Genomic DNA, 21,859 nt, shown 5'->3' with positions numbered 1-21,859 from the left:
CCTGCTCCTGCCGTTTTCCACAGGCTGTCCCCTCTGCCGGGAGTGCTTTCTGGGCCTTGCCCACCCTTTTCGGCCTCATGCCTCTTCTTGTCCTGAAGACTCGGGCCAGCAGCACCACCTGGAGGCCTTCCTAACACCTCCCTCTGCCGCCTTGCCCGCTGGCCCGGCTCAGGGCCCCTTCTCGAGTTTCGCAAGCAGCCTGATGCCGTTGGTCCTGGTCCGGGTCTCCCGGAGCAGACTGGGGCCTCCCCGCCCCTGGGCATGCAGCAGCCGGGGAGTGGGGCTCACAGTGACCTGGACCCCTGGTCCCTGAAGAAGAGCCGAAGGCGATTCAGGCTGAGCAGGGCTTGCGGAAGCCCCGTCCTTCCTGCCCCGGTTTTATTTTGGCTCTAGAATCATTCCACTCAGCATATCCAGTCCCCACCACTCCCATCCCAGCGCGGCGCAGTCCACATTTCATGCAGTTAGAGGGGAGGGGCGAGGAGGAAGAGGTGGGGGTCAGGGCCGGCACCGCAGAGCCCCTGGGGTACGAGGCGTCCGGGGTCTCTGAGGCTGCACAGCTGCCCCAGCTGTGTGTCCCCGGGCCCTGCAGACCTCCTGGTGCTGGCTACAGCATAGCGAGCCTGGCCGCAGGGCCGGGCCATGGCTGTGTCGGGCGGGGAGAGCCAGGGTCCTGCCCCTAGTTCCAGTGCTACCCAGGCCTCCCACCCTGTTCCAGCCGCCCCCTCCCGCCACATCGCTGGGGATAACGGGTGGGCCTGGGTCCCCACGGCTCACCAGGGCCAGAGGCAGCCAGCCCGGGATCCCACCCATGTGCTCACCTGTGGGCGGCCAACAGGGTAGATAGTGCCCCCCGATCCCTTTGAACCAGCATGGACACCCACCCCCCAGCCATGCGGGGTGCACAGCTGCCTGCCTTTGGGGGGTGCTGCTCTTGGTGAATGGGAACTGCCTCAGCGAGGGACCCTTCCTCCAGCTGAGGGCGGGACAGCAGCCAAAGATGATGCATGTCATGTCGGGGTAACAGCCGAGCCCCTTTGCTTCTGGGCAGGACCCTCCCCGGGAGCAGTTCACACTCGGAGCTCCCCCAAGCCCCCAGGCCAATGACGGGCTCTCTCGAAGCCACAACTTGCTTTCTGCACGCGGCTCCCCTCTTGCCCTTACCGGGGTCCCCTGGGGGCTCTGCCCTGCCCGACGACCCCTTGATGCCTCAGCTCAGGGTCTGCTTTGGGAACCTGCCCGAGGACACTCGGTGTTCTAGAGCCACCTCCTTCCCAGACTCATGTTCCGTTCTGACCCCCTTGACGGTCCCTCCCGGCCACCATGCAGGCTGCCCCTCTCTCCAAAGACCAGCCCAGGGGTCTCCAGCTCTGTTGCACCCTCTTAGGGTCCTGCAGCCCGCAGGGCCATTCCCACAGACCCCTCCCCCCACAGTCTGTGTCCTGGCGGCCCCACCACCCACAGCCCCCCACAGGCTAAGGCAGCTCTCCTCTCTTCCCGACAGGGCCTGGCCTGGCCTGGACGGACCCCCGAGAAGCCGCCGTGGAGCCAGCGCCCAGGCGTGTGGGACCGGACACGAGGGCCTGGGGCTGGGCCTGCTGACCGCTGGGCCTGGGCAAGGGCGATGGTTCCAGCGGGTGGATTTCAGAGAGTGACTCCAGAGCCAGCGTCCAGTGGGGCCTGCAGGCCTCTGCTCGCTCCGTCTCCGGGTCTCTTCCTCAGCCCAGAGAGAGGCCCGCGGGCCCACCACAGCGGGCTGAGGACACCCTCAGGGGGGACTGCCCGCTCCGAATGCTCTCAGTGCACCCCTGCCCCTCCAACCACAGCTCCCGTCCCGCCCTCCAGCCCCCAGGGCCCTCCCCGAGTCTGCCTGGCGGGGCCACCGTCCAGCACCGAGTAGATCCCCAGGACAGGGGATCTTGCCTTCCCGGCGTCCTGTGGGTCTGTGTCTTGCTCATGTCACGCCTGCGGGTGCCTAGCACAGCGCCCGGCTCCCAAGACTTGCTCTGTTCCGGCGTGTGGCCCAGCTCGGCGTTGGCCTCCCAGCCGGGGTTGGGTATGGGGAGCTCTGAGAGGCCGAGGCCCCCCAGGCTGAGGGCAGACCCACTGGGGATCTCAGAATGGGAGAACAATGAGCCAGTGCCCAGCCACAGCCGGTCCTTAGTGGGGGGAGCCCTGGGTCCCTAGACAGCCAGCCAGGCCCACTCCTGCTCTGCAGTCTGGGTAACGGGACCGAGAAGGCTCCTGGGGAGTCCATCGGGGGCCCCAGCATTCATGGCTTCCGCTGGACGATGGAGAAGGGCGTCACACCTGAGCTTGAGCCAGGCTCCAGGCAGCTCCAGCGCCCGCCCTGGCCTTGTCCTGGCTGCTAGTTTCGTCGGACAGGGTGCCACATGGACACAGGCCTGCGCAGTGTGGCCAACATCTGGTTCCAGTGTGTGGTGCCCATGCCACTAGCGGACGGCCCGATGATGACGTGGCCCACGTTGTCCCCACGGCCATCGCTGCTGCTCTCAGCCACCGTCACACGGAGAGACAGGTCCTAGGGAAGAAGTGATAGGGGTGCTGGGGACCAGGGGCAGTGCCAGGGGTCCTCATGGCTTCTGGGGCCCGGTCCACAAAGGCCAGGCCCCAGAGGGATGCCAGGTACGGCTCCCCCAGCCCTCACCTCTGATCGGCCTAACCCCGTGGGCCCCTGTTTGCTGCCGCCCTACACACAGGCAGCACCAGGGGACCCAGGTTCAAGTGGCAGCCTCACCACTTCCTTGCTGCGTGACCTTGGACAGTGACTTGGGCTCTTCCTACCTCAGGCTCCCCATCTGTAAAATGGTGATACTAGCGATTCCTGCCTGTTCGGGGAACAACACGTACACAGAGCGTTACAACGCCTGCTGTTCCTCCCAGTAAAATGCAGGTTGGATGCAGCTGAGGAAGGGAAAGGACTTGCCTGAGATCCAAGTAGTGAAGCTGAAACCGGAGCCCGGCCTGACCTCTCTCCTCCCCTCGCCCCCTCCTTCCCCCGGTCCCAAGGAGTGAGTGTCTGGCTCTCGGAAGCTGTGGCGTAGTGGCCCTGTGATTACCCCAGGGGGCAGCAGGGGACAGATGGGCAGCCTGTCCCAGGAGGGCGGCGGGGCAAGGCGTGAGCGCTGCCCAGAACCAACCAGAGGTGCTGGGACGTTGGCCTGGATTAGGAGCATATCCAGACAGAGGCGGGACTCCGGGCTCTGAGGCTGAGACAGGGTGTCCTGCGGGGGAGATTAAGTAGGCTTCTGCGCAGCCGCAGGACTAAGAGGCAGCCTTTGGCCCAAAGCCCATGAAGGACTTTCTCATTGTCAGGAATGCCCCAGCATGGAGGGTGGTAGTGAGGGGAGGTGGTGAGTTCCCCATCCTCTGAGGCATGCAAGAAGGGCCACTGGTGGGGCCCAGGCCCTATCCTCAGCAGTCCCCTCGTCCTCGGTCCGTGATAGCTGTGCTGGGAGGGGGCCGCCTCCTGAAGGCCACGGGGGGGAGGGGAGCTCAGCAGGGGCCTCTGCAGGTAGAACCTCGGGAGATTTAGGGTGGATCTCGGTGCCCTGGCTCCTCTCCAGATCTCTGCCGTTCCCTCCCCTGGGACTGGCCTCCCCCAGAGCTCAGCCTAGCTAAGCCCTCCTGCGGAAGCCGCCCTGGCCGCCCAGGTCTGGCGTGCTCTCTGTGGATCAGGATTGCCGGGGACAGGGGACCTCCCTGCCTGTCCCTTGCAAGCACCGAGGAAGCAGTGCCCGTGTCCCCAGCACCCTCCATGGGGCTGGTACCTAGTGGGTGCTTAATAAATGCTTCTTGACTATAGGGCTTGAGGCAAACATTCAGCACCTGCAGGAGCCCTCGCCGAGAAGCGAGGCTGCAGGGGACGAACGAGGCGGCCCCGCAGCCCGGGGCTGACCTGGCCTGGCCCCGCCCCTGCGCCGTGTCCGCCTCACCTGGAGCACGATGGCCGGCACCGAGAAGATCATGGCTTCGTTGAACACTGGGTTGGGGTCGTCCCTCTTCACGGCTGTCTTCTTTTTGCTCATCTTCCTCCCATCCTGCAGCAGGTACACCTTGACGTAGGGGTCTGGGTGGGTGGGGGGTGGAGGTGAGGGCCGCTGCCACACTCACTTGGCACAGCCTGCCCGCCCCGGGGGCGAGCTGGCTGGCTCTACCCCCTCCCCCCAAACCTTCCCTACTGCCTTGACCTCCCGCAGTCGCGCCACGGGTCCTTGATTTCTCTCCTGTCTGGTGGGTGAGAAAACCGAGGCTCACACGCCAGTCAGGAGACAGCTGGGCCTTGGGCGCCAGCAGCGCACCCTCCCAGCCCGGGTGTGCGCTCCCCTCACACGACACTCGGGGAAGGTGGGGGACCCACCACTTTCCATTCTATAAATGGCCCGCACGCAGACGTCAGCTCTGAGTCAGCCGCACCCACTCGGCAGGGTTTGACTCGATGGGGTGCGGCTCCGAAATAGCACGTCTCTGTCTGCTCCTCACCTACCGCCCACTGGGCGTCCTTGCTGCGCCTGCCTGGACCCCAGGTTCCCCCAGGTCCCCCCAGGTTCCAGGGCGTTGGGCTCTGCCCCTACCCCGTGTCCTCTGTCTCCCGTCACTGGGGGCTGGGGGCCCCTGCTGACCCGGGGCATCGGGCCCTGCTTGGTGCCCACACCGTCCCGGCGGCCCTTGCCCCCGTTTGGGATCTGGAACGCAGTCCAGTCTCTGGGAACGGAGCCTCCACCACAAATCCCAGTTCTGGCCAGTGGGTGCCCACTTTGGGGCCTTCCCAGAGCCCCAGGCCTTCCAGTCTCAGAGTCCCACCCCTCCCCCTGCAGGGGCTCCCTGTCTCCCTCTCCGGTTCCCACGTTCTCCAGCTAGATGGATCTTCCCACGGTGCACGGCTCCTGAGCTCAGCCAGAGCTGGGGGTGGGGAGCCCCATCCCTACTGATGTGTCCAGGTGCCTGGGGCTTAGCACTTGGGCCACAGCCCCCGCCAGCCCTGTGGAGGAGCCAGGCAGCCAGCCAGCCGGGCCTTACCCGCCGTGCTCTTGTCGTTGGTCCAGATCAGATTCTTGGCCTTCACCACGACCACGGTGAGGCGCTCGGCCGTGGGGAGGTAGCTGAGAGACAGCAGGATCTCCCCCACAGCGTCGGCGGCCTGGGGGGCAGGCGGGCGGGTGGCTCAGAGGGCTTCTATCCCCTCACGGGTCCGGGCAAAGGCAGGGGCTGCCCTCTCCCCTGAGAAGTTGCTGCCGTTCTTGAGGCCCCGCACACCAGGGCTCCAGGCTGGGGGGATCGAGAAAGGGGCCCCCATCCCCACTCCATGAAGCATGCACCAGCCCGTCCTCCCCCAGGGTGGGTCCCGCCTGGAAGGGAGGGCCAGAGGCTGCCTGTCAGACGCAGCATCCAAGCGTAGTTACACCGCCTCGTCCTAAGCCGAGGAAAGCACTCTGGGGAGCAGGACATGGAGGTCCAAGTGGCCTGGGGTTAGTAGGCCACGTGCTTAAATGGCAGTAAGGCTCCCCAAGCACGCTCACACATATAGAGGTAAACTTCAGCCGGGCCCGTGTCTGCAACAACTCTCTTAGGGGCCAGAAGCTCCCCTAACAGAAGCTCTCGCGGAGCTTGGAGGCATGAGCAGCAGGAGAGCCGTGGACAGTGGTTGCAGCGTCTCTCACCCGCACACAGAAAACTGAGTCTCCCTGCGTGCGGCTCTGGTCTCTTTCTCTAACCTCCCAAGGGTGTCGGTGCTCAGGGTGCTGCGGGGGACAGTGGAGCCCCTCCTCTGACGTGTGTGTGTGCGTGCGTGTGATGCTCTCTGCATGGGTGCACGGGTGGGCAGGCTTACCTTGTTCTGGTCCTGCAGGTACAGCCAGCCACTGAAGGGCTGCAGCGGAAGGTCCAGCACAGAGAGCTTCAGCTCTACCACCCCGGTGCTGACGTTCCGCTCGTCCTCATCGATGCCGAAAACAGAAAACCGCAGGCTCTTCTCCTCCAGGGCCGCGGGGTCCAGGGGGATGGAGAACTTCTCATCGAAGAAGATAGAGTAGGCGTTCCTCTGGATCTGCAGGGAGAACGGGCCCGGGGGCGCTTCAAAGCTGGGGTCGGGGGGTGGGGAGTGGCAGGGAGAGCCCTGGATGGAGAGTCTGGGATTTGGACCAGAGTCCTGGTTGCTGTCTCCACGACCCAATGCCAACCCTTCTTTTGGTGGCTCGGCCCTGATTATTGAAAAGCCCCTCTGCTCTCCCCTCACTAACGGCCAATCCAGTGGCCTGGCATTCGAAGCTTCCATCATGTGACCCCCACGAGGTCCCGTCCTCAGTGGCCCCAGCTCCACAGAACCCTCACGATGCACCAGCTGAGCTGGTCTCCGTCTTTCCATGTTCAAGTCCAGGCCCGGGCCAGGCGTGCAGTGGGTATGGATAATTGTCTGTGAGGCCGAGAGTCACTGATGTCCCAGCCCCCACAGAGCCCGGCCCAGGACTGTCTGAACACTGTGGGATGGACAGACGGATGGGATGACTAGGCAAGGCTGCGCAGACTCCGTTTCCAAGCCCAGTCCTGCCTGGTGGGTGCCTCTGGCCTCCTCCCAGGGAGCCGTGGGCGGGCCCCGGGGAAGGTGCACTTGCGGGCACGGCTCCCCTTCCGGGGGGGGGGGGCGGGGGGGGCTGCCTTAGTCACTGCCTGGCGACATTTAAAGAGAGGAGCTCTCGTTCCTGGCACCTCGCCTGAAGCTGGGGGTGCTGCCCAGCCTGGGGGCAGCTACCCACTCGCTGGAATCGGCTGGGCTGTAGTGTAAGAAGCCTGCCTTCTTGTGGAGAAGTGCACCAGCACCTCCAGGTTCCCCGAGCCACACGCTGACCGCCTGGGCTCTGGGCGGGGTCCTCTTGCACTGCTCCCTGGGAGCTCCGTCCCCCGCCCCATCGCCTGCCTGGAGAACCGGGGGCTCCTCCCGCCACGGGAGAAAGCCCACCTCTCCGTCCTGACCTTGGCATTCAGGCTCTTCATGATCTTCGGTTCCCCCTCTCCTCCCTTCCACCAAGCTAGCCTCTTGGCTGTCCCCTGCCCACAGGGGCCCAGGCTCCCCGACCACCCATCCTCTGTGCGTTGTGCTTTATGAGCACGTGGGTGGGGGGGTGGGCATCCCGGGACCAAGTCCCAGGTCTACTGCTCACTCGCTGGGGTTGTCTTGGGCAACGCGCTTCTCTGAGCCTCAGTTTCCTCATCTGTAAGGTGCTCTCGGTCCACCTCATTAGGGCAGTGAGAGAATCGTGGGTGTGCTGGGCCCCGAGAACCGGGTTCTCAGCACAGGCAGGCTGTGGTGGCTGCTGTCTGCCCTGTCCCCCTTCGAGGGATGTGTGGCAGAAGCGCTCAGGGTCCTCCAGGCAGCCCTGGCCACAGGCAGCACGGATCGGGCTCAACGGGAACACTTCGTGGTCCCGGCAGGTGATCCACTGAGTGCTTCCCAAGGACTGGGCTAAGGCATTTGCCCTCATGAACACATCCCCTCTTCAAGAATGACGATGCCCAGCCCTGGCTGGCGTAGCTCAGTGGATTGAGCTCGGGCTGTAAGCCAAAGTGTCACAGGTTTGATTCCCACTCAAGGTATATACCTGGGTTGCAGGCCAGGTCCCCCAGCAACTGCACATTGGTGTTTCTCTCTCTCTCTCTCTATCTCCCTCCCTTCCCTCTCTAAAAATAAATAAATAAAATCTTAAAAAAAAATAATTATGATGCCCAGTTAACAGTTGCGACATTGAATGACAGAGAACATAAGTGACATATCCAAGGTCACGCTGCTAGGGAATAGGGAACTGGGATTTGAACCTGGTGGTCAGTCTCCGGGGTCCTGCTCCTACTAACCCCTCATTGAACTGCCTCTCAGAAGCTGGCTGCCCCATCTTGGGCCCCACATGCACATGGCTGGCGGTCAGTTCTAGACCCTTCTAGAATGAGGGGGGCAGGGTGGGGCAGGGGAGGGCTGACAGTCTCCACCACTGGGGGGCAGCCGGTTTTCAGCATGGGAAAGGGGGCCAGACACAGGTGGGTCTCCGAGGAGTCAGACGGCACTTGGTCCTGCAGGTCCTCGGGCTCCTCCTGCTCTGGTCAGAAGCCACGATGTGTTGGCCACAACCACCTCAGAGGATGCCTGGCCACGGCATCCGGACCCCTCCATCCAGCCCGGAGCTGCCAGCTGCCAGAGCTGGGCAGGGGGATGCATCTCATGTAGACTCTGCTCCCTCTGGCAAAGGTGGAGGGACCCTGGCTGGGGGCGGGAGATGCTGGGCCCTCCTCCTTGCCCCTCCTGGTTTACCCCCATCCTGCTTTCCACCCCAGGAGCCGACCTCCGTGGGCTACATCAGCAGGCTCCCTTGGCCTCTGGCTTCCGGGAGGGTCAGCCAGCGAGGGTCACTGGAGGGACACCAGAAGTCGGAGGGAGGCCGGGGCGCTTATTCCCCCCAGATGCTCTGCGGTACTGCTGTGGGCTGGCTGCATCCCTTGTCCAAAGGGCACAGTGCCTATCAAGGTGGCCGTCTCCACACACCCCCCCATCCTCGGGTCTGGCGTCCTCCCCCGCCCCCATCCTTTCCGACCAGGGCGCTACGCCCTCCTTGTGGTGCCCCACACGCTGCTCACGTCGTAGTTATCAGTCCTGTTATTAAGCTGTCCCCAAGTTAGCCGATTTGAATGGGTCATCCCTTCCCTGCCAAGGCCCCAGGTTGACCCAGGGGACAGGCGTGGAAACGGACAGGCACCACACACCGGATGCGTGTGGCAGGAGTGCTAAGAGTCCTGCAGAGTGGACGCCCGCAGGTGGAGGCCCCGCACTCCCGTTCTGTGCCCGGTCCAGTCAGCACCTCGGGCTCTGCAGCCGGCATGCAGACCCGCTCCCCGGCGCCCCCCTCAGGCCCTTCCCGGCGCTGCTGACCTTCCCAGCCGGGGGAGACCCCGAGAGCCGGAACACACCTCTGTGCCCCGCCCTGCAACCCCCACTCACCCGGGAGATGCCCACGATCTGCTCGTCCGGCAGCAGGCTGACGCGCATGAAGCAGGACTCGAAGCTGGCTTCCTCCCGCTCCAGCAGGTCCTTGCCTTGCAGCACGGCCACGTGGAGGGTGTGGGAGGCCGCATTGTAGTCCATGCTCACCTCCACCTGGCCCATCGTGAAGTCCTGCCCGAAGGTGTTGCTCACGGAGGAGATGGAGTTGAGGGAGTCGGCCGACTGGGACTTCCGGAGGGTCCCGTAGGGCGCCAGGTCCAGCTCGCGGCCCATCAGCTCCAGGGGCCCCAGCTCGCTGATGCTCTCAAAGGTGTCCTCCATGCTGAGGCTGCCCTTGCGACTGGGCGGTCCCCGAGCGCTGGCCCGCTGGGCATTCCAGGCGGGCGCCCTCTGGGGTAAGAAAAGGGGACGCGGGAGCATCGCGAGGGCGGCCGTGTGGAGATGGCAAAGAGGCGCGGGAATCCCTGCTCACTCAGGGCACCTCCAAGTCCCCCTTTTGCAAAAGTGGGGCCTAAGTCAGAACGTCCTTGTTCAAGGTTATTGCACGTCACTCAGTTTTCCCTCTCTCACCGGGACGTGAGAGGGCATTTTCTCTCAATGGTTATTTACGCGGACTGAGTCCGTCCCCCCCCCCCCCCCCCCCCCCCCCCCCCCCGCCCCAGAGGTGTTCGCGGCAGTGATGTTTGTGAAGAGGGAAGGCAGTCAGCAGTGCAGGTGTCCGGCAGAAGGGGAATGCGTGAGAACACCAGAGCAGAGCTACCCCACAGATGGTCGAGCAGCCTCAAGGGAGGTTCCCCAAAATGCCTGCGACACGGGGACTCTTGCACGTTGGGCAGCACCCCCCCTCCTAGTCGATGTTTCTTTTGTCTAAGCCGACCTTAAGATCTGAGCAAACGGAAGCCTCTGCCCCTCCCTCATCTCCTGCGTTGCCGCACAGTCTTCATTCCTGTCGTTTTTTCATCGCCTCCCCAATTTCCCATTGAGTGGATAACCATCATTTAGTTGATAATTCCCCGACTATTGAACATTTATGTTGCTTCTTTTTCTCCCCACACAAATTGAAATAATGCACACTGAGTAGCTTTCTTAAAATCCTGACTTAGGGCCCTGGCTGGAGTAGCTCAGTGGATTGAGCACGGGCTGCACACCAAAGTGTCGCGGGTTCGATTTCCAGTCAGGGCACATGCCTGGGTTGCAGGCCATGACCCCCAGCAACCACACATTGATGTCTCTCTCTCTCCCTCCCTCCCTTCCCTCTCTAAAAATAAATAAATAAAGTCTTAAAAAATAGTGGAAAGCAATAAATCAAAACGTTAGTAGATAAAAAACGGCTAGCTGTGGCTTGCCTTAGGGTGGGGGAATTTTTAGAGAAGCTTTTCTTCTTATTTACATTTTCCCATATTTTTTACAGGACGGTGTTTAACACGGAAACCATTCATTCATTCGTTCACTCAAGGGCTCACAGACTCATGAGACAAGCGCGCACTGGGCTGGGTTGGGGGCAGGAAGGAGGACCAGGGCCCCTGGTCACCGGCGGACACCAACCGGGAGGGAGCGGGGTGGGAAGGGAACAGAGGTTCATCCTGCGAGTGGACGGCAGGGGCACAGGGCCCCCCACCTCCGTGTGCACCCACGAGCACGGGAGCCTCACCTTCTGCTTGGCCTCCGAGTAGCTCTCGCCGTATTTCTGCTGCAGGTACCTGTAGTCGTAGTTGGGGAAGGGGGAGGGGCTGGGGAAGCTCCCCGAGGTCCAGAGCTTCCACAGGCTCACAGCCGCAATTCCCAGCAGTGCCAGGGCCCCCGCAGCGTAGACACCCACCTCCCAGTCAGGGGGGCTCTTGATGACTACAAGGCAAAAGCAGCCTCTCATTAGAGGGCCCCGGGCCCCTCAGTGGGTGCAGACCCCCCACCCCCGACGGAGCAGGTGGCTTGGCACTGCCTGGCTTATTCATTGAATGAATGTCTCCCGAGTGCCCTGCATGCGGTAGGCTGGGTGCTAGGCACTGGGGGCCGGGGCTGCACAAGAAAACACTCCCTGTGATTTCTGCTTTGTTTTCTTCCCCACAGAAGCAGACGGCTCTCCCATGATTGGCACTTGACAAGAACAGATGAAGAGCTGTGAACGGTGGTTAAATATTCATTAGGCTTTAAACAAATAGGGTTGTTCTTGCCTCTTCGAGGTCTTGGACCTCACCCTTTGGGGGACCTTTCACTGCCAGATAATCAAAGCAGCCTTCTGGGGTCTGGGGACAGGGGAGGGGACTCGGGGGACAAAAAAGGATCCCATTTTCCCCTCAAACCTCATCTAGAACAACCCAGTGTCCATCGATTGCTGAATGGACAAATAAAATGTAGCATATCCACATAATGGAATATTATTCAGCAATAAAAAAGAATGATGTACTGGTACATATTACAACATGGATGAGCCTTGAAAACATCTTGCTAAGTGAAAGAAGCCGGACACACATGTCGTAGGATTCTATTTATATGTCCAAAAGAGGCAAATCTATGCAGACACAAAGTAGATTAGTGACTGACTGTGGCTGGGGAGGGGGGAGGGGGGAGAGATGTGGGATATGGGGTTTATTTTGGGGATGATGAATGTACTCCAAAAATTGACTGTGCTGATGGCTGTACAATACACTAACGCCCAGTGAATTACACACTTTAAGTGAATAAATTCACGGTATGTGAATTTTATCTCAATCAAGGTGTTACCACCTCCCACCCCCCAAAAAAACATCTCAGCCAGCAGTGAGAGACGGCTGCGGGCTGTGTAGGGCTTGGGGAAAAAATCCAGATGCTCAGATGCTGTTCACCCACTCATAAGTAAATCCTTTCCTTACCTGAGCCTGACTGACCCTGAACACAGCCCTTGACTGCTTCCTTAGCCCTGTTGGGGGAGTCCTCGCCCAGCCCACGGCCAAGTGTCACCACACAAGTTCAAAGGAAGCCTGGCTTTTTGGTCCCTGTAAGCATCCAGTGAGGTCGTGGGATTCATTTTGCAGAAGGTCACGTTGCTAGCAAATACAGTTCTCTTAACCAACTTAGTGTTGCCTCTGTGCTCAGTTCCAATGGGGAAACTGAGGCTCACCAAGAACTTGCCCAAGGTCATGGCCCCAGGAAGGGGTGGGACTGGGATCCCAACCCCGACAGCCGGACTCCAGAGCAAGCAGCGCTAACCACTGCCCCACCGGGTCTCTACCCAGCGCAGTTCCCTGGCGGCAGAGCAAAGACAGGTGGAGAGGGCGTTTTGGGGGTGGATTTTATCACGGCACCTCCACTGAGCACCTACTGTGTGTGAGCACCTACTGTGTGTGAGCACCTCGTGGAGGGAGTCGGCCCCAGGCCCAGCATGCAGTCGAGGGGGCGGGGTGGGCAAAGAGACAACACAGAGCGATGGGAAGAGCCCAGGAGGGCTTCCTGGAGCTGGAGGAGGATGTCCCTTCTGAGAGGGACACGTAAGCTGAGATGTGGAGGGGGCACAAGAAGCGTGCCCGGCCAAGGCACCAGGGACCGGGGGTGTAGGGCCGGAAGGAGAGGGGGTGTACAAAGCCTATAGCACTCAGAGTGCCTAGCGAGAGAATGGGAGTGGGGCACTGGGGCCGGAGGGCGCCTTGCCTCTGCTCCCCGGAGCCCCCACGTCAGGAGGAACCGAGCAGCAGCCGTGGGCCCTCTGGCGGCGGGAGGCCTCAGCCCACCCCGAGCCCAGCTCTGCTCTGGCTGTCCTGGGCCCGGCCAGCTTCAGCCGGATGGATACTAACGCGTTCCCGGCGCTTGCCCAGCCGCCTGAACCCCGTGAGGTCCCTCTCTCCACTTTCCAGGGGACGCTGAGGCTGGGAGAGGGGAAGAACGCGTCTACCTATGGGTGCAAGGCCACAGGGGTGAAGAGTTCAGCCCACCGAGCGAGCCCCCCTGGGCCCAGCCTCCTCATCCGGAAAAGGAGATGACCGCGAGACCTCCCCACCCCGCAGCTCCACCCGGCGGAGTTACTCTGGGGGAAAAAATCCCAGCGAGTTTTCTGTCTGCTCCGGGTCCTCGAGGCTGGGCTCCTGTGACGACAGAAATCCGGACACAGCCTGGAGGTCTGACCCCGGGGGCCCTGGTGCTGCCAGAGGACGGAATGTCACTGGCCTTTGAGAATGGCTGTCGAGGTTATTATTAGGATGTCACCGTGGCAGTGCAGAGAAACATTTCGGGTAATGTTTAAAGAAAAAAAAATCAATTCCCGACATGCTACAACCACGCGATTTGATGTGAAAATCACACGGCCAATGGACACGGCCCGGGAGGGCCAGGGAGGATGGAGAAGAGCAAGAGATTAGGATGCGGGGACCGGGCGCAGCGCTGTTTACTGCTGACTTGGGTTGCTGGAATGCAATTTGTGGTCTAAATAAAACCACAGCGAAGATCTCCCGAGGGCCCCGGGGCCAGCCCTGATGAGGCCGGCTGGCTGGCAAAGTCTCAGGAGTCTGGGGACTGGGGGGGTGGGACAGGAACGCACCTGCCTCCCTGGAGAGTGAGGGGCGTGAGTGGGGGGCTCTTGCTGAGACCCGCACAGCGGGGCCTGGGTGTTGCAGGGGGCGTGCACAGCAAGGTGGCAAAGCAGAACTAGACTCCTTTGAGAGTGAGGGTCCCGGGGAAGTGAGGGTCTCGCGCCAGAGCCCCGGTGGACAAAAAAAAGGGGTGTAGGGCCGAGGGCAAGAAAGGAAAAGCCTCAGGAAGGTGGCAGGAAATGCCAACGATGGATACTCCTTCACGTATTCATGTCTAGACGGACCAGCCTTAGGACAGCTCGGGCAGAGCTCTCCCGGGAAGTGAGGTCTAGGCTGAGGCCAGAGACGAGGGGGAGGCGGAGGAGCTGGCGTCAGAACAGGCTCCTTCTCTTTACTATTTGCCAGGTTCTGTTCCAAGCACTTGACGTGTATAAGCCCCCTGAGTCCTCAGAACAACCGGGGGAGGAAGGTTCTATTATTATCCCTCTTCTACAGATGAGGAAGCTGAGGGACGAAGCAGATATTCGCTGCCGACCCTGCTCCAGGTCTGTGCGCGTAACCCCCACAGCAGGGCTGAGGACGCAGCCAGGCAGAGGCGGGGACCCGCTCCGGCAAAGGGGACAGCGGGCGCAGGGGCCGGGAGTTGGGGGGGGCCGTGCTTCTGCTGTGTGGGGTGCTTCGAGTAGGCTAGCTCACTGCATCTTCCCGGCAGTCCCCGAGGCAGCCCCGCTGCCCCGTTCTACAGGTAGGTACATGGAGGCTCAGAAAGGTTTCATCGCTTGCTCATGAGCATGCCAGGGCTTGGGCCTAGACTTGGGAGGCTGCAGGTGAGCATCCCTGGCTGGGGGTTGGGAAGGGTGGTCCCTGGGGCACCCCTCCGCTCAGCTGTGGGCTGGGTGGGGGTTGTGCTAGGACTCGAGCCAGACCGACAGCCCGGAGACCTGGGTTCACGTCCTGACCCTGCACACACTGTCCCTTTCCTCCCCTGAGCCTCCCTTTTTCTATCTGTAAATGGGGACAGAGACAGAAGGAGAAAAGATTGTGAGGTGTGTGTCTGATGTCACGTGACGCCACCCCCCAGCTCGGCGCCGGCCGGGGCACACAGGGTGGGCGGGAGCTGCGTCCCAGGTATTGGCAGTCCCTGGTCTGGGCTCCCTCTGACTTTCATGCCCTGTGGACCCAGTATCAACCTTCTGGGGCTCCCTCTCACTTGGCTGCTTGAGGGGCTCCAGAAACGGCCCCGGTGATTGGATTCCATGTCACAGGCTCATCCTTAGGGAGCAGTGGGACACGGGCCTCCTGAGGGACCCCCTCAAGTCACATGGAGGGAGTCACTCCCACAGAAGCAGCCACGGAGGCAGAGAGATGAGGAGATTGCGAACTGATCCCAGCCCTGTGTCCCCAAGGCTACGTGACCTTGGGCAAGTCACTGACAGTCCTTGCCAGCACAGCAGAACCGTGACTGGTGTCCCACTGATCCCCGCCCCCCAGGCCTGCTGGGCGGGCCCTGTGCGCTGCACGCTTGCTGCTCAGACTCACCGCTCAGGCGGCGCTCTGCCACGTCCACGGCCATGGTGCCCGCTGCGGCGGCGGCTGCTGCAACCAGAAGGGGAGAGCGAGTTGGAGGGGAGGGCTTCAGAGGGCCCCCAGCCCCGGCCCTCCGTGCCCGGGTGCCTGCCATCCAGAGCTCACGGCCAGCTGTGCATGGGGCCTGGGCCAAAGTGCGTGGTCTTCGAAGTAGCGTTTTTAGAGACTGGTGTCTAAAGCTTTCTTTATGCCCTCAAAGACATCACCTCCAGGTCACCAGATAACAAACGCCCAGGACGCCCAGTGACATCTGAATTTCGGACTTGCTTTTAGTATAAATATGTCCAAATGTTGGAGTATATGTACACTAAAAATGTATTTGTTGCTTATCTGAAATGTGAAAGTTGCCGGCTACCCTGTGTTTGTATGTGTGCCAACGGGCACCCCGCCCTCGCTCTGGTCCCACCAACGCCGGGCTGACCAGCACTGACTTCTGGGTACTGGTCAGTGCAGGCCCCCTGGAGGGCTCACTAGGCAGGGCCACGGGCCGTGTGTACGACGGTGGTCCCAAAAGTTTATAATGGAGCTGAAAGTTCCCATCACCTAGTGGCTCCTTAGCCGTTGTGACATCATAGCACAACGCATTATAATTGGCTCCAGTGTTCAACCCAGGGTCATGCAGTACAGGTTCATGGTCAAGGAGCAGCAATAGGCCGGACCACCCAGCCTAGGTGTGCAGTGGGCTAAACAATCAAGGTTTGTCCTGTTCAGACAACGAGGAGGAAATTGCCTAGCGATGAACTTCCCATCGTTAAGTGACGCATGACTGCCCTTCAAAAGCTTTTGTTTACATGTGAACAGCAAAGGCTGCATTTCTGCAATATTCTATTCTCTCCCTTTCACTCTGCACCCCACGCTCCACCCTCCAAAGCCTGGAAGCTCAGACAAGCCATTACCCGAACCCTGGGGCTGCTCGAAGTTTTATTATCGTTGTTGCTAAGAAGTGAACTTGGCTGACAGACATGTTCTAAACGGGGGCGGGTGTGAGAAGGGGGGGGCGGGCGGGGATGAGCTGGATGGGTCTCAGTCCAAGGGACACGGAAGGACAGGGTACCCCCACCCTAAACTCTGTGTTCCTGCATAGCTCAGAGAGGTAGTCAGAGACAGGCGAGGAGGGATGAAGGTGCAGGGGCGTGGGGTGGCGGGGGGGTGGGGTGGGGGTAAGGAGTGGGTGCGGCGAGAACAGCAGGGGCCCGCCAGCTCAAGGGCAGCGCTTTTCTGTTCCCGAGAATGCCGACCTGGCATTGCCGGACCTTCTGGCTCTTTAAAGAAAAGCCTGGATAGTTTATGTGCAGTTGCTGGATTTTTAAATGTTGCACCAATTCACCAAAAAATGGAGACACTACTTAGGCACCGTGCAAAAAAACCCAAAACTGCTTGACCATGCCTGGCCTGTTTGCAACTCTTTAAAACATTCTGTGGGCTCCCTTTGGGACTGGGGTCCAATCAGAGGGGGAACACTTTCCTGGGCAACTTCCAGGGTCCTGGGGTTGTCCGCAGTCTGTGGCTTCGGAGCCAAGCTGTGAGGTGGCTTGCTCCAGACAGGGCTGCCCAGGACACGCGGAGCCCCTTGAGCGCCCCGGCAGGAGCCCTCGGGAGGCAGGGCAGAGCAGGGCCCCGGGAGAAGCCCAGCCAGGTACATAGCCGGCTCCTTGCCCCCGGCCCCCCTGCTGATGCCCCCACCCCCTGAGGTGCTGGTTGTCATGGTGATGGGAGGGCAGTGCGCTCTCAAAGTGGAAGCTCATTCCTGGGACCTGGGCTGGAGGTCGTGATGATGAGGGCTAACCCTGCCAGGCACTCCTTACCCACCCAAGAGCAGCCCTAAGCCCTGGGCGTGTGTATTTCCTCCTTGAATCCTCTAGCAAGCCCACAGGTAGGTACTATCATTGTCTCTGGTTTGCAGAGGGGAGTCCTGAGGCATGAAGGTAAGGTCATCCTCCCCAGGCCACACGGCTAAGTTCAACACAGGCCGTCTGGCTCCACGCTCCTGCCCCGTGCTCGACTTGTAGGCGAGCACGTGATTTCTAAAGTTTCCCGAGAACTCGCAGGACAAATAAAGCTCTGTGTGCCAGGTGGCCTGAGTTCCTGGAAGGAGTTTGGACATACCGAAACACACGTGTTACAGTGAGCACTCGGGTCCCAGCTTGCCTCTGCCCTGCTGGGAACCCGATCACGCCAGCGGCTCTCTTTCCTGCTCACCTGGCACAAGCCGACTTTGTGAGCGGGGCCGCACTGGCGCGGCCAATGCCAGCAGCGTGGGCTGGGGGTGCTCCTGTGGCATGTACACGTGCCCAGGGACAGGACCTGCTGATGGGACCTCTGGCTGCCTGGAGGCCCCCACCCCTCCAAAGCTGATCCAGCTCAGACCCCAGACTCCCACATTGCCCACCATTCTCCTCCCTCCCTTGACCACCCCTCCCCCCTCTGCCCGGGAGCTGGGACTTCCGGGAAGGTGTGAGTGGCTGCGGCACACCCGGGCCAGAAGTTTCCACAGCAGTGCACCTCTGCCTGCGAGGGAGGGGGGAGAGATCTGCCCCTCACTAGCTCTGAGCCTCGGTCGTCCCTCCGTAAAAGGGGGCTCCTGACCGCCCTATCAGGGTGCCAGGAGGGCGGGACGGGAAGTAAACGCGGTGGGGCTTGGTGGACCCGAGCTGCGGTGGTCTTGCCCTGGCAATCTGTCCGAAAGGCCCCCGTGCCCCTCACTGGAGCTGCAGAATCGCGTGGGCGGCACGGCTGGTCTGAGGATCTGTATTATTTGTCTCAAATTAAAGTGAGTTGCCAACATTTAAAAACTGGAAAATTTCCCATTGAAATGGATTTAAAAAAAAAAAAGGATGAATTTCCAGCTTCCCTTTAAAAGTGAGAAGATGTGTGGAGAGCGGCCCTGTATCTCCCCTGGCCCCCCAAAATAGCCCGAGCTGGAGCTGAGTGGGCTCTGCCCCTGCAGAGGGGGCACCCGCTCCGGGGCCTGCAGGTCACGCCCCTCCGTGTTCACTGCTGGAACCTGACGGCCCCGGAAGCCTCTCCGTTCAGGAGCCGGGTAGGCGGGCCTTCAGAGGAGCTGGAGGAGGCTCAGAAAGGACGAGTGAGGGGCCCAAAGCCACACACGGTCAACAGCGATGGAGCAGTGAGTGCTTCTTCTGTTGGTAGCCACAGCCCTGGGCCAAGGACTTGAGATTCCCCAAGACCCCTATGGGGCACAACCTGTTATTGTCCCCACTCCACAGAGGAGGGAAGTGAGGCTCAGAAGGGCAGTTAATTTGCTAGCCCACGGTCACGCGGCCAGTAAGCAGCGAGCAGAGTCAGAGCCAGCCAGATCCGGCTCTGTCTGGAGCGCCCTTCTTAAGGTGCTACTCCCTGTGCCCGAGACCCCCAGACTCCGGTTCACCGAATGGGACAACCCCAGCAGGCTCCCGTAGGCGGCCTGGAGACCTGCCAGGCAGAGGGGCTGCGGCTTTGGCTCAGAGCAGGATGCTGACAAGGCACCTCCGAGGCCAGGGCGGCTTGTGGCCAGAGCTTCCCCCCACAGCTTCTGACACACAGGGGATGGGGCTCAGCAGGGGTGAGGGGAGAGCCAGAGCCGACCCAAACCTGCATCTGAGGTCCTCAGACCCATGTCTCTCTCCTTCCTGGCCCCCTCCCCCCCCAATCTATTCCGTGTGGCCCCAAAGCGCCAAACCCTCGCCTGCATGGAACATGCTCACTAAAAACAAAACGGCACCAGTTTCAAATCCAGGTGTAATCATACCTCGCTGGCAACGCCTCCCTAATGCTATGGGAATTAGGCACGGTAGACACTAAATGCTGAGCGCCATGCCTGGCCCACAGTAGGCCCACAATGTAACCTGGCGATCGGACAGAGAAACGGGTCCCCATGTGAAAGGGGATCCCGGGGTCCCAGTGACGCTACTCACACGCTGAGCAGCACAGCACTGGGGGTGGCGTCAGGGTGCGACGGGTCTGAGCCTGGGTGCTCCGCCACCACGCCACCTCCCCAGGAGGTGTTCCAGGGCTGGACACGGCTGGGAAGCACACCCACTGGCCTTGCAGAGTCCGACCACAGTGAAGGCCCCTTCCTGGGCTGGTCGGAGAAACGGCTTTCCAGGGATTTTGTGCCTCTGCAGGGGCCTCGGGGCCCCACGTCTCTGCTCCTCCCACCCCGCTGCCTCGCTCTCTCCTCAGGTCTCCCATCGCATCTCTGGCCGGCCAGGGCCAGGTGTTTGCTCCCCCTGCCCTCGCCCTGAAGCTAGCAGGTGACGGGAAAGACTGGGGTGGGGACAGGGCAGCCCTCGACCTCCGGGGCTGCAAAACCTCTTTAGGATCCTGAGGTGTGGAATGCTTTTCAGGTGCTCCCGCTTCCCAAGGTACCTGCACCCTGCTCCCCATCCTGGCAAAGCCCACGGAGACCGCAGCACAGGCTGGCTGGCATTTACCGGGCACCGCTAGGACTTGCCAAGTGTTATTTCAGCAAATCCTCCCCGCCGCCCTCTGCGGGGGCTGCTGCTCTGCCCGTCGCGTGGGTAGGAAAGCTGGGGGGTGGGGAATGACCTGCCCACAGCCAGCGGAGCTGACAAGAGGCAGAGTCCGAGCCTGAAGCCCGCGGACTGGGAGGCCCACTCTCCCCAGCTGCTTGGGGCAGGTGGGGGGTTGGGTCCTTGCCTCCAGACCCTTCTCCAGACTGGCTGAGTTGCGTGAGGTGGTTCGCAGCCTGGCCTGGGCCTCAGTTTCCCCATGTCTAATAGGCAGCACAACAGCGGCTCTCTTTCCCAACCTGTCGTGCCCTGGCTGGGGGAAGGGATTGACATTCCAGGGTGCAGGTTTCCCAGGCACTTTGGGGAGGGGGTGGTCTCCGGAAGGAAGAGGGTCCCTCTTCAGCTCCTCTGCAGCCCCTGGCAAGGGGGTCACTGGGGTTCGCTGGCCCGGGGCTCCTCCCCCCACAGGACCGGCTTCAGGCTGTCACGTTCTGCCCCACTCCCACCCCATGTTGAGCCCAAGTGTTCAGCCCCAGGGAGGCTCTGAGACGCGCAAGTTCCCTCTCCCGAAGAGCAGCGGCGTCGAAGGTTCCGAGGGGCACCTGGAAGGCCCCCCCCCCCCCCCCCCCCCCCCCCCCCCGCCCAGGCCGGTGACATTCGGCGGCTGAGGATCCTTTCCCGGGCTCCCCGGCCTCCTGGCGAGGATGCGACGTGCCTCTCAGGACTGGGGCATTTCCCGAAGACCCGCGCCCGTGCCGCGGGGACCCCTAGGGTGCAGGGGGAGAGGAGTGTGGGAAGCTGGCTGAAGAGCTGTGTGAAGTGGGGCAGGGATGGTGGGGGGGCGGTCAGAGTGCTATGAATGTGAGGGGCGTGCGTGCATCGCGGGCGCCAGGGAGGCGTGTAAATGGACAGGGGAGCCGTGCGTGTGCACACGCGGGGCGGGCGGGCGTGCGGGACGCGATGCGATGCGCAGTGCGCGGAGTGGCCGGACCCGGGAAGGGCGCCCGGCGTGCGCTGTGCGGGGCTTGCGTGTGCAAACACAGCGCGGGTGTGCAGACGCGTGGAGTACGCTGAGCCCAGGGGTCCGTGGCGCGGGGAGGGGGCCCTGCGTGCGTTCGCGCTCCGTGCGCGGCGGGCGGCCTGGTGCGTACTCACCCCGGCTCCACCGAGGAGCCGCCGCTCTGGCTCCCGCTCTGGCTCCTGCTCCGGCGTGGACGCTGGCTCCCGGCTACGGGTTCCCGGCTGGCCTCCAGCAGCGCGCACGCACCAGCACCAGGACCGGCGGTCGCCCGCAACGCCACCCCTGCAGTGTCGCCCGGCGCGGGAGCGGGACGCGGGCCGGGGGCTCGGCCGGGCTGGAGTGGCGTACCGGAGCTGCGCCGCAGTCCGGGCACGCTCCCAGGAGCCCGCCGCGCGCTCCCCTGCGCTCGCTCGCCCGCCCGCCCGCCCGCTCCCTCTTTAATTTAAAGTGACAACCCCGAGCGCTCTCCCTGCTCCCGGGAGCTGCGCTGCGCTTCTGGGGTCTGAGCCGAAGATCTCCAAGCGCGCTTCGGAGGCCCGGGGGTCTCCCCGAGCCCAGCCAGCCCCTCGATCCCAGGTCGGGGGACGAGGGTGCGGATGTGCTCACCAGCGGCTCCGAGAGGTAGCCTGAGCACTGGGCTGAGGGCAGGCCCGGGGTCTGGCCACAGCCTGCCGCACCCCGGTGGTCCTGGTCCCTTTTTGGGCCTCGGTTTCTTTTTCTGTAAAACAGCCCGATACTGCGCACCTCCCAGGAACCGCTGAGAAAGCGGGCGGAGCAGCGGGAGGTGTCCCCCTCCCTGAATGGATCACTAATCACCCTCTTCCCCCGTGATTAGGCTGTTACTGTGGGCCAGCGTTGTCTCACTTCATCTGCCCAACGACCTAGTGGGGTCGTGGCCACTCCACTTTTTACACGAGGAAACAGGCTCAGAGGTGAAATGACCTTCCCAAGGTCACAGAGCCAAAGGTCAGAACCAAGACTTGAACCCCGATCTGTGTGACCTCAAAGCTCATACTCCGAATCTCCGGGGGGTCGTGCCTTCTCTCCCGAAGCCTGAATGAATCATTCAGGAGATGTTTATGACGCCCCCACGGGACGCGAGGCACAGTGCCAGGTGTGGGCGATCTTCCATCTTCTGGGAACAGGTGACAGGTCCCACCCTGCCGGTGCAGTCTGGCGGGAGGCAGGCTCGCATTAGGAGGGGCTTGGCCGTGCGGGGGACGGTGCCACCTGCGGTGGGCACGGTAACCAGAGAGCAGGCTCGGTGGGCACTTGA

The 21,859-nt window shown here is 62.0% G+C and overlaps 1 protein-coding gene across 1 annotated transcript; it reads right to left on the bottom strand.

Annotated features, from left to right (window-relative positions):
* Positions 1 to 330: 330 nt before the first annotated feature.
* SYT12 (synaptotagmin 12) lies at positions 331 to 21,299 on the bottom strand. Its single transcript, XM_028516848.2, has 8 exons — positions 20,718 to 21,299; positions 15,043 to 15,099; positions 10,656 to 10,849; positions 9,002 to 9,394; positions 5,852 to 6,067; positions 5,041 to 5,161; positions 3,957 to 4,090; positions 331 to 2,542 (listed from the first exon to the last, which is right to left on the bottom strand). The coding sequence occupies exons 2-8, from the start codon at positions 15,074 to 15,076 to the stop codon at positions 2,369 to 2,371; spliced, it is 1,266 nt and encodes a 421-aa protein (XP_028372649.1). The 5' UTR covers positions 15,077 to 15,099; positions 20,718 to 21,299; the 3' UTR covers positions 331 to 2,368.
* Positions 21,300 to 21,859: the final 560 nt, after the last annotated feature.

The sequence above is a fragment of the Phyllostomus discolor genome, chromosome 6 (genome assembly GCF_004126475.2).
Source record: "Phyllostomus discolor isolate MPI-MPIP mPhyDis1 chromosome 6, mPhyDis1.pri.v3, whole genome shotgun sequence".
Taxonomy (NCBI): domain Eukaryota; kingdom Metazoa; phylum Chordata; class Mammalia; order Chiroptera; family Phyllostomidae; genus Phyllostomus; species Phyllostomus discolor.
Note: the sequence above shows the minus strand (reverse complement) of the source record. Positions and strands in the feature narration are given on the sequence as shown.